The sequence below is a fragment of the Aspergillus nidulans genome, chromosome VIII (genome assembly GCF_000011425.1).
Source record: "Aspergillus nidulans FGSC A4 chromosome VIII".
NCBI classification, from domain to species: domain Eukaryota; kingdom Fungi; phylum Ascomycota; class Eurotiomycetes; order Eurotiales; family Aspergillaceae; genus Aspergillus; species Aspergillus nidulans.
Genome location: NC_066264.1, coordinates 2,267,655 through 2,281,737, shown reverse-complemented (window position 1 = coordinate 2,281,737; position 14,083 = coordinate 2,267,655). Strand labels below are relative to the sequence as shown.

General features: G+C 51.1%; 3 protein-coding genes across 3 annotated transcripts, besides 1 other annotated feature; all 3 read right to left on the bottom strand.

Moving 5' to 3' along the window:
* Positions 1-14,083: part of a sequence feature (contig 1.13 2696..249512(-1)) that runs on past both edges of the window.
* ANIA_00835 (Zn(II)2Cys6 transcription factor domain-containing protein) lies at positions 172-1,571 on the bottom strand (the record flags this gene model as incomplete). The annotated part of the gene is made up of 4 exons (XM_653347.1): positions 172-901; positions 971-1,068; positions 1,130-1,325; positions 1,552-1,571. 4 exons carry the CDS (start codon positions 1,569-1,571, stop codon positions 172-174), a joined length of 1,044 nt encoding a protein of 347 aa, XP_658439.1.
* Positions 4,559-6,435, bottom strand: ANIA_00836 (D-arabinono-1,4-lactone oxidase). Its single transcript, XM_653348.2, has one exon. It carries the CDS (start codon positions 6,317-6,319, stop codon positions 4,595-4,597), a length of 1,725 nt encoding a protein of 574 aa, XP_658440.1. The 5' UTR covers positions 6,320-6,435; the 3' UTR covers positions 4,559-4,594.
* Positions 7,176-12,167, bottom strand: ANIA_00837 (putative gelsolin repeat protein; the record flags this gene model as incomplete). Its single annotated transcript, XM_653349.1, has 2 exons — positions 7,176-11,875; positions 12,002-12,167. 2 exons carry the CDS (start codon positions 12,165-12,167, stop codon positions 7,176-7,178), a joined length of 4,866 nt encoding a protein of 1,621 aa, XP_658441.1.

Here is a 14,083-nt window from a genome sequence, read left to right as displayed (position 1 = left end):
GCGGGTATATCTCAGCAGAGCACGATAAACAGCAGCCGGGCAGGTATATATATCAATGACAAAAACACAACAGGGCATTCAGCATTAAGGTGTAGTGGGTATTATAGGGTAATTGCGGGCCTTACAGCCATCGTTCGCAGAAGACTATTTACTGCAACAGATGCAGGCAGCCTATTCACAAGGGTATGCCCACGCTGATTGCGAAGGCAGTTGGTAAATAGGTTGATGCTCGGGGATATGCAGACCGTAGTCCTCGACTAAGTCAAGTGGAATTCCAGCTGCTGATACTGAGGATAGAACCGCGGGGCCCGTCGTCACTGCAGGTAGGCGGTTATCTGTTGACTGGGGACTGCAACAGTAGAGATAGGGCTGCGCGAGGCCGGCAACGGGGCCCACGGTGGCGCACTTGGATTCGGTTGCGAGAGCTGGAATATCTAGAATTGATGGTGGCAGCGTCGCTGCTCGATATTCAGTTTGTGGGTAGCCGTGATACGCAGGTGGCTCTGGTCGGACAGTCTGTGGTTGGATTGACTGGAACTCCCACTTGATGGGGTCATGTTCAACTGGGGATAGTTGAATGGGACTAGTAGGCCTTGGGACAGGGTCAGAGGGCGTAACGGGCTCGGGTGACGGGTCAGTTGTTGCGCTGCAGTCGGTTGAGCCTGATAGCATGCGGAGATAGTGAAGGTCCTCAGTCTCTTCACTGCGCGCCTCTTGAGAGGAGTCCTCGGCCTGCTTGATCAGCCCCAAGCGGTCGAGGATTGCGTGCGTTAGGGGATATCCGTCAGACGTCTCAACAAGCGGCTCGCCTGGAAATCCTTCCTTGCTAGCACAGAGCTTGTACAGCCTCTGAAGTGCCTTGATAACTAGCGAATGATGTGATTCTAACATCTCCACGAATCTGGATGTTGGACCCAATTAGGCTCATCGATATATGGAAGGGATAATGGGAGAACGAAAGAAGCCTAACCCTCGAGAGTAGACCTTTGTCTGAGTAGCTTTTCTTTCCCGGAATAGGCAGGGGTGGTTATATGATGAGCAACGATTGCAGGGTTGTTTCCCATCACACTGTGCAGTGTCAGTATCGCAAGCATAATGCACCTGGATAACAGAATTAAGGACGACTAACCTTCGTCTTCTTGACTCTGCAGCGATCGCAGGCCTTCAAAACATGTTTGCGCTTTACGCGGAAAACGCGTTGGTCATGCTTTTCTTCACTCGAAGCTATGCGAGATTCGAGCTGGGACAGAGATGAGACAGTAGAAAAATCGTATATAGCGTCTGGGAATCCCGCTATATGCGACTTTGGGCGCAGTTTGGGCTGCCTTGACATCATTTGGATATATGTAGCCAAAGAACCACGCTGGAAGAGTAGTATGGAATAATATAGCAGTTTATCTGGATGGGTCGAGAAGGCAGGAGATCAGCCTCTTGACTGGCCACTGCACGCAGTCTGGAATGAGGGGCAGAGGTAGACACTCTCACTCGCACAAAGGCAGGCTGATGGGAGTAAGATGTCATTTGAAGAAACCATCGGCTGACAGATCTTACCAGTCTCCAAGGAAGATCATGATTAGCATACAAGGTAGCTAGCTCTTGTGCAGTCGCCCCGCAAATATAGCCGACAATCCTTCCCCAGTTGGACATCTACATCCCGTATAGAGAGCGACACTGAAGGTGACGTGGATCAAACTGGCCTGTCACTACTGGCCTGTTACCACACGGACCAGTACCAACGCTGGTTCTTCGTCCGCCTTTTTCTGGCGTGACGGCCTCGCGAAGAGTCATGCTGCGCGCATTGGCAATCTCGATCAGGGCCCCGACCTTGCAGCGTTGTGTGGATAAAGTATCCCTATAGAACACTCGATTCGCTGGCGTTGACGCGCAAAAGGCCGTTGCTATTGACAGTTCGACCTCTCACGCCAGAACCAACCTAATCCTCATGGTAGCGCACTTCGGCACCCCATCGCCTCCCTTGATATGTCGGTTCAAGCTAGATTGGGCAGCGAAACCCAGAGTAGGCATCCAGTTCGATGAGTGAAGTGACAAACGCTATCACTGGCTCGGGACAGGGGTGTTGTTGATCGACCTCGCCTCATCGCGCAGATTCGAGACCATGAGTTCTCATTTTTGTGCCATCCAGTGTACACTATGTACTGACATCGCGAATATAAGATCGTTCACCCAGGGGAACCATGTATCGCGGCAGTCATAAATCTACTGTAGAAAAGGTGAAGCCACCGACACCACTCGTTGTCTTGCAGGCGCCTATCGGTGGGTAAGACAGCTGTCACTGGCGGGGGGCGCACATACGACAATCATATCACACTCGGAATATCACCCTCTGCAATGACGAGCTCGTGCTCCATCTGGTTTGCCCCAAGGTTAAGTCAGAGTTGGCCCAATGACGCGAGCTTTCTAGACTTTTTGCTTTTTCTTCCCTTTTCATCGGCCCTTTTGGGCTGTGACTTCCAACCCCAGCTATTAATGATTCGCCATATCAAACCCTGCATCTATCTTAGTTCAGAGATGGTTCAAGCCGGAAATGATCCTTCAAACATTCTCAGAAATTCCTCGTTGTCTCCAGACCTAGTCCTAGTTCACCAAGGTAAGCTGTGGGTTATCCAACCTCAGTGGGAGTCTTTTAGGGAGCCACAGCTTCCATGACAAAAGGGGACAATCATATGGCTCGCCGTGAGGGAAAAGAAGGCTGGTCGTACCCGAATCGTAAATATGTACCCATGCAGAGAGTCGACTAGAACTACGGCCATTCAGGGGATCTGTAAGTACAGCGGACGAGGCTATCGACCTCAAGCTCGATTATCAGACTCGATGGTTGAATCATTATTGCGGCAGTTGCAGGAAAGATAGCCCTACCAGAGGTCTTGAGAGCTACGCTGGGGTTGTACAGCATGGCACAGACTTGCTCGGCTGGATTTTTCAGACAAGATGCCCACGGAAGCGTGATGTGGACGGGGTCGCAGAGGACAGGAATCGAGCGAGAGTGCAGAGGTTCCTGCTACCGCTAGTATCCCAGCCACAACCGCTGATTCCCGATTTGTCTCTCGGGCCCTTTAATTCCGCTCATGTTTCTTTATTGAGCTGGATCGACCTGATTCCGAATCTCGGCTGCAAGATAGGCGGGCGCGGGGGTCAACTGTCTGACGCCTGCAGCCGTGCAGGGAGGCCCGTTCGTCATTTCGCCTGCAGCGAGTAGTAGATTCTGGTATTCCGCAGCATTTGAATACCGCGACCGTGCCTTCGATATCTTTTGCATGTAAGTAAGCCACTGTGACGATCTTTGAATAGGATGAATGATGTGTGAACGTCAATCATGCAGACGCTTGAATTGGGCCACAGTGCTCGGGCCCGTTGCAGGTGCTTCTTGTTTTGAGCCGCTTTAGCCAACTTCTGTTGGGGGTTGACATAGTCGGTCGGGAGTTTACCATGCGACCGGCCATAGAAGACTTGAACACTGATACAGGGCTACAATAGCACCAAGGACGAAAGGATGAAGGGGAAGGAGGAGAGGTCGGTCTGGCTGCGGGGAAACGTGACTACGCAGTGGTCCGGACCTGGGACGGCCTCTTCTGTGTTACGGGAGACTCGACAAGACTGACCTCGTCCACTTCCGTCGGTCCCGTCAGATCCAGGGGCGTCTGCTGTATCTAGACACTGCCGCAGTGAGCTCTGGTCTCATGATGTTTTGCAGCTGGAGAGCTTTCCAAATCCTTCTATCTCACTTTTCATCCTGGTAACCCCCGCATGGCACCTCGTTTACCAGCAGTCTTCCGTTGTGCCGATGAAGACAAGGAGAATCCGCTTACTTCTAGTCCGACAGGAATGGCTACCTAGGGTCGGTTATAAATCAGATATGTTGAGAATAGTGAGGCAGGTGAGGCAACTGAGTCAGACGTCTGCTTGATCTCGAGGCATGAGCAAATGGATCCAAACGACTAACAATTTGCCAGATCTAAAATCCTAAAATCCTACCCTATCCGAGTCGTTGAACGGCTTCGTGCGTGAAGCAGGCAGAGCTATGGACATTTCACACAGGGCTTAAACCTGCCCTATCCACGATTGAGAAAGCCGCCAAGGCTGCATTGCGTCAGAAATAGCAGCGTCGCGTCGCAGATGCTGTAAAGAGAGACTCGAGATCGCATTTGGGTGATAACTGGTCAGGCCGATTCCCAGTTGTTGTTCAGATCCATCCATGCGCTTCCTTGCTCGTAGGCCTAGGTTGGTTAATAAACGGTGTGATTGCCGTAAAAGTTGACGGCAAGGGAGCATGGGGTTCCCGAATCGCTGGTTTAACTATCTGATTCAGAGAGCAATATTGACTCCTTTTTATTAATGCTGGTTTTCGCAACGAGCCGAGGACCCGCATCACCCGCACAAAACCCTCCAAATGAAACGCTGCGGTGGCTGATGCCAGAAAGGATAAGAACTGCAGGAGGTAGCGGATTCTAGCACCACTTGATTGAGTAGAAAAAAGTAAGTAGAGTACAATACATGGGTTACTCAGTGGGCCTGGCTATTCTTGCCGGCCATCGAGAAAACTGCATAGATTGTTTGCTAGCTGTAACCGTACCTTTCACGGTTCAGGGATGAGAACACTAGCCTCGCTCGACGCGAGGAGATCGAAGCTCTCCTCACTTGTTGCTGTTGTTGGTGAACTTGAGTTGTGCTTCTCTTCCATAGTCGACAAAACACCAATCGTCTCTTTTGCATCTGTGTGCCACTGGTTATCTCCAATCCACTCAAGACCATCACCGGCACCGCGAAATTTCGCCTGCCGACGAGCCTTCTCGCGCTCCATCAATGGAAGGCCGCTTGTCACGGAGGATCCTGACCCCGGAGCTCTGTCATCGGACAAAGCAAGGGTACGACAATGCCATTCACCAAGGAACATGCCGTCTGCATCAACATCCTGACGCACTTTGAGCCACTCATTCATGTTCTCCCCGTACATCTGCCGCAGCTCTTGGCCCATTGACTTAAAATTTTTGGCCCAATGCGGTTTTGCGCCCATATCCCTCATTAGCCACTCAAATGCTTCATAATAACGATCCTTACAAGGGGGGTCTTTGTGGTAGGGACGGTAGAGTGTCGCATTGAGATACAATGTCGGCCCATCAGCACTGCTCGGGTCGAGGAAAGGACGAGGATACTTGTTGAGTGTAGTATCTGCAACCCTGACTTCGACAGGGCAATGAACCCAGAGTCCGTCAACGGGAAAAGGGATGCGGGCTGTTTCGGTATCGCCATGCAGCCAGGCCGACAACCTTGTGATTGCCTCCGGACCCTTTTCCAGCGGCAGTGCCCATTCATTCACAAACTGAGAGTAGAGGCAATTCATCAAGAGACCAGTACGTCCTTTTTCGACTGCCTCTGTCACCGTCTTCTCAGCTCTGAACCCATACTGCATACCGAAAACGAACCATTCCACCCATGGCAGAATCCGAGGAAAGTAATTTGACAGGGCCAGCAGATTATGGTATACATGGTAGCCAATGGACTCTCCATAGAATGTCCTTGGTGGTGGCTTCAGCGGAAGGTCCGTCTTGTCGGCATACCAGTGAATCACGCTCTTCCCGTATGGCATCCACCATACACGGACGAATTCATGCGACGTCCACAAGCCAGAAGACCACTCATCCAACACACTCGAAAGCGAGCGCCTTGTCTGCTTCCATGCAATATTGAACGACGGCTCCGAGCGGAAACTGACTTCCACAACTATTCCCAGTGCCCCCAATGAGACAAGAGCTGCTCGAAAAAGCGCCTGGTTGCTGTCCGCACTGCATCGCACTAATTGCCCGTTGGCCAACATCAACGTCAGAGAAACAATGCATTCTGAAATCAGTCCATGCGCCAAAGAGCTTCCATGTGTGCCAGTCGCGATGACGCCAGCAATGGACTGGCTGTCGATACTCCCGAGATTCGAGAGGGTCAGCCCATATTCTTGCTCCAGTTGTTTCCCCAGATCCCTCAACCGTATCCCGGCCTCAACCGTAACAATTCCAGTCTCACGGTCAACGTTCAATATCCGATTGAATTTATCTAAGTTTACCATCCACGCGGAAGAACATGTGAGATCGGAAGGCGAATGGCCGCTACCAACAACAACCAGCCGACGACGACAACGGCGAGCCAAGTTGACGACTTTCTGAATCTCTGCTAGTGATTGCGGCTGAATATAAAGCTGTGGCCGTGAGTAGAACGTCCGAGCCCAAGTATGATGAAGATGCCCGCTAGAGGCGCGGAACGGCACCGCGGGGTCGAGGCGGGAGAGCTCGCGAGCAACGGCGGGGTCCATACTGGCTGCTTTTGTGTGTATCGATGTCACAATGAAGATCCTAATAGAGTTAGGACATGATGAGTATGGATGATGAGAACAATAGCTAGGTAAAAGAGGAGTATGAAAGCCTAAGTTCAAAACAATGAGAGAAGAGTCTGGGGCGAAGATGTGATGGCGAAATATCCCTAAAGAAACTCCAACCGCGGAGTGGGGCCAAGACCGGCAACTTCAACCATCTCCAATTTTTTACAATGAACAATTTGAAAAATCATTTAATTGTCAATATCCCGACGGATGTTTACTGCCTGATGTATCCAGTGAAGAATGGGAGGCTATGGCCGAGTCAACAAGAACGGAACTGGGATGGAAATTGAGCTTCCAGCGTGAGGAGTCCATTCCACTGCTTTACGGACAGATAAGCATGGTAGTGATGAAATTAATAAAGAGCAGCGTCTCAAAGACAGGTTCCTCTAAGGTGTTAGGCCGTACAAATTATCTAATTGTGAGAATCTTTGTGATATTGCAGCTGTTATGCTCAGTCAAGAAACCACCTCAAACCACCCTTCGAGATGCCCACCCATGCACCCAAACAAACTAAAAAAAAAGAAAGAAAGAAAGAAAGAAAAAAAGCATAAAACCCCGCGCAGATATGCATTTGGTTATAGGCCGAGAAAGTGACCCCATATAACACAAAAATACCCAAAGAAGAAAAGAAAGCCAGGCTCAGGACAATGGCCCCACTCCACCGATCGATTATCGCGCAAGTATGGCTGCTTTACAAACTGAAACCACAACATACAAATATAGACAGGAAGAGAAATGTTAGCCACATTGAAATATCAAAGAACTTTCGGCAGATAGCAGATATGGGTTCTTAAGATCGAATGGCGTCAATCGCAGCATTCAATGGGAATACCTGTGGTGGTCGTTCCAACGGACGACGGGTCCATTTGCGGAATGCGCTGCGGCAAGTCTCGGGCGTCCCGCCTAGGGATATAAAGCTCCTGGGGATAAAAGGTCGATCCTGAAGTGAAGCGGCCAGAATTCCGTACTCGTGCGCAAAGACGACCGCCGATGCAAACTCAGCCGGCCTATTGGAAGCTTGTTCGCCCACGATCACATAGATCTCGAAGAAAGTGTCAAGGATGTAGATACCCCGTGGTGAAAGGTCCTTCTGCGAGAATGGCTCGACCTCCTGGACTGTGTCATTAGGACGAATCACTGGAGATGATGAACCTGGACGTCGGATCCAAAACGATCGCTGGCCAAGCTCATGGTCCACGCGGAGTAACCGATGGCGGAAATGATCATGAGCCGGTTTCAAAAGCCAATCTTCGGATTGTGCATATTCTTCTGTCTCCTTATGTTGAGGAAAAACCTCGTAGAAGCTGCTGGGCTCCTCTCCTTCGGCGACTTCTTCAAATTCGCCCGTCAGTCCAAGGTCCATACCAATGAGACGAGCCGCGCCAATCTCTTCAGCGGAACTTCCTTTCCCCTTCCACAAGTATACCTTGCCAAACATGGCTGATATCACAAACGGGTAGCCACTGCACAGATTACGCGGTGAGAAATCAACCTCGTCAAATACCATTTGCCCCAGGTGTTTCCGTCCGCACAGCATAAAGATGGCCGATGAGCTGGAACGGGAGCTGGAGCCACGCCGTGTAATTAGGATGCCACCGAGCGCCTGAATGAAACGGGCTGGTTCTTTCCCCTGGCTGATGATTTCCAACTTGCAGCTATTCTCACGGGCAACCCTACGTGCGAAAGGTAAGGCGCTATCCACTGCTCCACCCCAAATATCATCGCCGCGCCAAAGCTGAACTTCGGTTCTCGGACTGCCATCCTCCTCGAACGAATGGACACACAAGTACATTGCGCCTTCGTAAAGAATGTACTCCTGGTTAACCGGTAGATCTTGCTTGTTGCCTTCTCCCGTAATTTCCCATATCTGCTTTCTCAACGTTCGGATACTTAAGCCGTCGCCTTTGTCGGTCAGCATTAACTGTGGATCAATATTGACACGATCACTGGAGCGTGGAAGCGTCTTAAAGAAATGAGAGATTGCTTCAAGGGATTCATCAGCTTGCGGAACTAATGAGACGGATGATCTCGGGGACGACAATTGGTCAGTAGAAGCATAGCTTCCTTTAGGGGGAACAGGCGGAGAGGGCAAGGACTTTCGGAACGGTGACGAATCTCTTGATCGGTTGAGGAAGTTGTATGGGCTACCCATACGCGGAGAAGGGACGGGTTGGTTCTCCCTGAAACTAGTCCGTAGCGGCGAGGGTGTCGGTGAGGAGTAGTGAGTAAATGAGGTTCGTGGCTGGTTGTTTTGAGGACTTGACGGAGAGCTGGCTGGCTGAGATGGAGTGAAGGCGGATATGGAGGGAGACTTTCCCTGGTTTTCTGCTTCGTAAACCTTTCGCTCCAAGGTTGGAGACCTTTTTGACGGCGTAGAAAGTAGCGGATCCGGGTATTTATCCTTCTCTGGTACCGGTGGTAAGACGTCTCTAGGTTCCTCAGGTACACTTGGGACCGGCAGCGAGGACTGCGGCGAATCAGCTCCCGGCGCAGCTTTCGAGTCGTTGAGACCTTGTTCAGGAAGAGGCCAACTTCTTGTGTCGGGCAACGGTTTCTCATTTGGGGAAAAGTTTGTAGCAGGCGTATCTAGATCAGAGGATGAGGGTGTAGTTTTGGCTGAGACGCTCAAGTCTGTCGGCTCTGTATTCTCGTCCGCTACGGGAATGGCCTTGGGGGGCCGCCTCTTGGGGCCCTTTACGCGAGCTTTCGTCAAATGGGTGAGTGCAGGGGCTGAAATGGCTGTGTCGGACGGCAGGGCGCTTTCCCTGGCGGCCGGTAGAACTTTTGGTTTTATCGAGCCGTCTGATACAGCAGGTGGGCCACGGGATAGAAGACCTGCTAGGGCAGGGTTTATTCGGCCTGCGAGGCTACCTTTAGTAACGACGTCCTCTTTGACAGGCAGTGAACTTCGCGTAGTATTTGCCGGTGGCAGAGGACGCACCGGTTCAATGGCCTCCATCGTCGGTTGCTTTTGCCCTGTCTCTGAGTTTACCTCCACCAACTCCTTGGTGTCATGACGCGCAGCCTCGTCCCTCACCCCGGTATCTGATGTAATTGGTGCTGTGTTTTTTTCTGGTAGTTCGCTTGAAGGAGACCTGAGTTCATCAACGGCGCTTTGCGCATGCTGGGCCGTCGTGGCAGATTCTTCGTCGCTAGAGAGCATGGGCGAGGGTTGCCGGAGTAATTGAGACACCGGCGCTTCACCCTCTCCTGCAGTCGGTGACAGACTACCTACTGGAGAATTAGTCCTGTCAATACTTGACTTGGCCAGGTGCCGGCGCTTCATAATGGCCTCCGGGACCGCTTCGGTGGGAGCTTCCGCTTGCTCAAGTGTATTCCGTCGAACGGAGCCCCCGTTCGCTTTCATAGCTTCTTTCTGCTTCAGAATGCTCTCTTTAAGTTCATCCACTCTCTGGGTTTTCTTTGGGCCACTAGTCATGTTCAGAGCAGCCTTGCCTTTGAGTATGTTATTCTTGAGCTCGTCCGGTGCGACATAATTTGACGTTTCTGCCTTCCTGAGCTTTCCAAACACATTCTTGAACTCAGGCTCCGCTGTGGAAGACTGATCCTTTACGACTTCGCGCTTTCGAAGATTTGCCCTAAAATCAACCACTGGCGATTGGGGCTTAGGACGGTCCAGTAATGGGTCGCGGATGGGCTGACGAGGGGACAGCACAGGAACATCAGTATTGGCCTTAGGAGTTGGTGACAAGGCGGGCGGAATATTTTTATGCTTCAGATCACCATCAGGGCTTTTCTCAGCTGCTTCAGGCACAGCAGAATCCTTGGCGACTTCAGGTACCTCAGATACTTCATTAAGCGCTTCAGGAGCTTCGGGCATTTCGAAAGTGGTCTCGACGCCGTCAGTCTTTAATGGCGAGCCAGGCACAGTTGTCTCGATTGGGAGAGGCCCCTGTTCCAATGACGGTTCCTCTTTAATAAGACTTGCGTCATTCAGCGGCTTTTCTTTAGTGGGACTAAGATCCGGAGTCTTGAGCACATTGGGAATCCCCGAGAGGCTTTGCTTTTTCACATGGCCGCCAAGAGGCGTAGTCCGCATGAGGCCAACTGTATTGACTTCCTTAAAGCTATTCCGGCGTCCTAGATCCACACTAGTCCTTGACTGCCGATCTTTGTTCAAAGATGAGATGGACTGCTGGGACGGTTGCCGTTTATGTCTTGGGGATTCAGAAATATTCAAGGCACTTTCCAGCCAGGTAGATTTGGTTGGACTCCATCTCCTCTGATCCATTGTCCTGGAAACGGGAGTCGTAGGACGTGATCCGCCTTCACCCTGCGATTCCACACTCATAATACTGCTAGATCTAGCATGTACAGTCAGAGGGGGTCTGCTTAAACTCTCACTCCTACTTGAGGCAGGGGGGGTTGCGGGACGTTGTTCGGCTTTTGCTTGACGGACTATAGTCGCCTCACTGTGACTCGAACTAGGTCGTGGGGACGATATAGAAGTGCCTTCTCGGTTCAGTTTGGGTGTAGCGGTGAGATCAGTGTTGCTCGGGGCAGCAAAACTATTGCGATTGCTGGCAAACGAACTGTTCCGGCTAAGCCCTGACGGTAGCTGAGCACTCCATCGCTTCGACACGCTGTCTGACCGTCGCAGCATGGCACTTTGAACAAAACCACCTAGGCCTTTTGTTGGAGATGTTGAACGCTCCGGCGAAAGTCGCCGTGGTGAGACCGGAAACGCCATATGGCTGTCAGACTCTCCTTCCTGTTTCGGAGGTTCGAACTTCTGCGCGCTAGACAGGGGCAGCGGAGACCCGAGACCGGTGGCTGTCGAGACAGATGATACACTGTACCGGTTCCCCAGACTGCTATCTGCAAAGCTTGAGCTAGCTCTCGACGGAGGCGGTGATTGTTCATCTGTTGTGTCCCGGTGGCCATTCTCCTTGGCTGATTCCGTTTGCTCCATCGCTTCGGGGGCCTTTGTCTTTGTGTTTTCAGATTGGTCGACTTTGCCCTCCTTGAAAGGCGTTTCTTGCGCTGGCGTGTCGTCTACCTCAGGCTGGCGCAGAGAGGACGGCTCTCGCAATGGGGACGAAGATGCCAGGGGGCTAGCTAACGCTCCGGTTTCGGTGGCTGAAGCATTTGACATGGCCCTCCAACGAGTCTCGCGTGAAGGCGAGGTGGAAAAGAAGGTACGATTTCCACTAAGGTCTCGAGAACTAGGTCGCTGCTGCCAGGATAAAGTTCCGGCCCTGCTCCGTAGCGTGGGCGAAGCTTTCGGAGAGACTCCAACCTCGCTTGCTTCCAGTCTCGACCCCGCTGGACTACTTCCTGTTGAAGCTACTTTGTCGTCTCGAAATGTGTTTGAAACGCTGTGGGCATCATGGACTGGGGTTCGAGGGGTAGTCGGCTCAAGCTGTTCCGGAGGATCAATGGCTCGGTGACTCAAGGACGACATGCTCAGTCGAGCGGGGTCGAGGATCGGAGAGGAATCCTTTGTTGGGGAAATAGATCGTGCTCGCTCTATACGACAAGAAGAAGGGTCAGTTTCTGGGAGTGTAGACCTTCAAGAGCGCAGGTGATCTATCCAAGAGCGTTCAGACACCCGCCCTCGGTGGGTAAAACTAAAAGGAGAGGTCACAAATTTACCAGCTCTCCTAGCCTGTCTTTCCTTGCGACCTTGCAGAATCTCCTCTTCCAGCTTCTTCGTTCGCTCTTCGTCTTCCTTGTCACGTTTCTCACCGAGTTCCCGAATTCGTTGAAGGAAGTCGTTTACATCCTCGCTGCCTTCCGCCGCATCGGGAGTGGAAGTCATGGCGGCGCTCGGGCCGGTCGAAGAGACTGTCGAGAAAGCCAAAGGAGGGAGGTTAAACTTCAAAAGAGGGTAGGAATCAATGCAAAAATCCCAGCCGGTTAAGGGATCGCAATGCGGGCCGAAGAATTACGTGGGATGCAGAAGGCGAAATGCAAGGTGGGGAGAATTTGGGGGGCAGGGATAGAGTCAAGAAGGACGAAAAAAAGATATAGACTGCAAGAGAGCAAGGAAATCATAGAATACAGGAAGAGAATCAGAGTGGCATTTAGGTTCTTCTGCTGAGAGTCGGGTTATGACGATCCTACAAAATGGTCACGCCTTCTCCGCCTTTCCTCGCCATTTGCAGCCTTAAGGCCCTGAGAGTGAAGCAAGTTCAGCTGTCGTCGTCGCTGCCCCACTGTCGACTCTTAAATATCTCACCACGCAATCCGATACTGCAGGATTGCCATATAGTCAGACTGGAGTCTAGAACTTTATATTTTTCAGACTTCCGCTCGGCAGAGGCTCCGTTTCGGATTCTCGCCTCGGTTGTTTTGATCTTTCTACACACGGTAGACTGTTTACGTTTGCCGCTCGGCTGATGCTGTGGAGTTCAGTCTCGTACCACGAGATACTCGTGATGACGACACAAGTATCAGTAATAAGGTCGATTACGTTTCGCCCTCTAGGCAAGGGAATTCACCAGTCAGCATACTAGCCGTGCCACGAGAAGGGCTCCAGAGCCCGCATTTCTATTTTGATCGGGTTATGGCCATTAAGAGGATCCTGTTTGGTTGCAACTCGGGTCCACGGATCACAGGAATCCCACTGAGAGCAGGGACTGATTAAGCCAAAATAGTGCATGAAAATAGCCTCATCTAGGGGAAGGTCAATCTGGGTCTGTCTGTAGTTGTCTTCAGGAAGACTATGTACCACGCAACCCTGTCAAATGTCAGGTTAGGGGACGGGTGTAAGAAGCATTTCACGCATTTATACTGATTCTCGCGTTGATTTATCCACAAGAGAATTGAATATCAGATTCCCTGAAGCAAATTTATATAAAATCCAACAACATCGTTCGTTCCCCATCCACAGTCATAAACTCATTATACGTTATTCAAATCATTTCTCGTGTGGAGGCGATTCAAACCACTATGGTTGAGATATCACCGTGTGCGGTTGTGTGGATGGTACGCTCAGTATAGGAATAACCTGTCCTTTGCATCCTGCACAATCCAATTCAGACCCTCATGAAGATTCGCCCCTGTCATCGCGCTACAAGGCAGTATAGTCCACTTATGAGTCTTGATCGAATCTAAAGCGAGGTTCTGCACGGAGAGTCAGAAAGACCCCGGATCCTTGAACAGATCAATGGGGAAAAAAAAGCAACCCACCTTCCTGACCTCGTCTTGGGTCATACATCCTTCCACATCAGTTTTGTTCAGAAATACCAGAAGGCTCGCGCCCATTAAACGCTGCTCGGTTGTGGTAAGCTCATCGAGAACGCCAGTCGATAAAAGTTTTCCGGGCGGGCATCAGCTTACTTCTTCTAGTAAAAGACCAGCAAGTTCGTCGCGACAATCACCAATTCTCAGTCGGTCCGTGGCATCTACTACCCAAACTAAAGTGTCTGTCTTTTCAAAGTAGTTTTTCCAATATGAACGGAGTGTTTTTTGCCCTCCGACGTCCCCTGGGCAAGCGTTAGCGGCTGGGTGGCCACACTGTCGGGCTCCTTACAAATATTCAATCGGTATCTAGAGACAGTCAGTGATTATGAACAAAAACGGTAAACAGCCAGAAAATACCCTTCAAAATCTATTGTTTTGATGATAAATCCCAGCGTTGGGCTTACAGTCGTGACATCTTCTTTCATTATTCGTTTGACGATGGTCGTCTTGCCCGCATTGTCCAGCCCTCTACTGCTGATTAGCGACCTT

Coding starts and splice junctions, on each gene's coding strand:
- ANIA_00836 (XM_653348.2), bottom strand. CDS start 6,319: ATGGACCCCGCCGTTGCTCGCGAGCTCTCCCGCCTCGACCCCGCGGTG.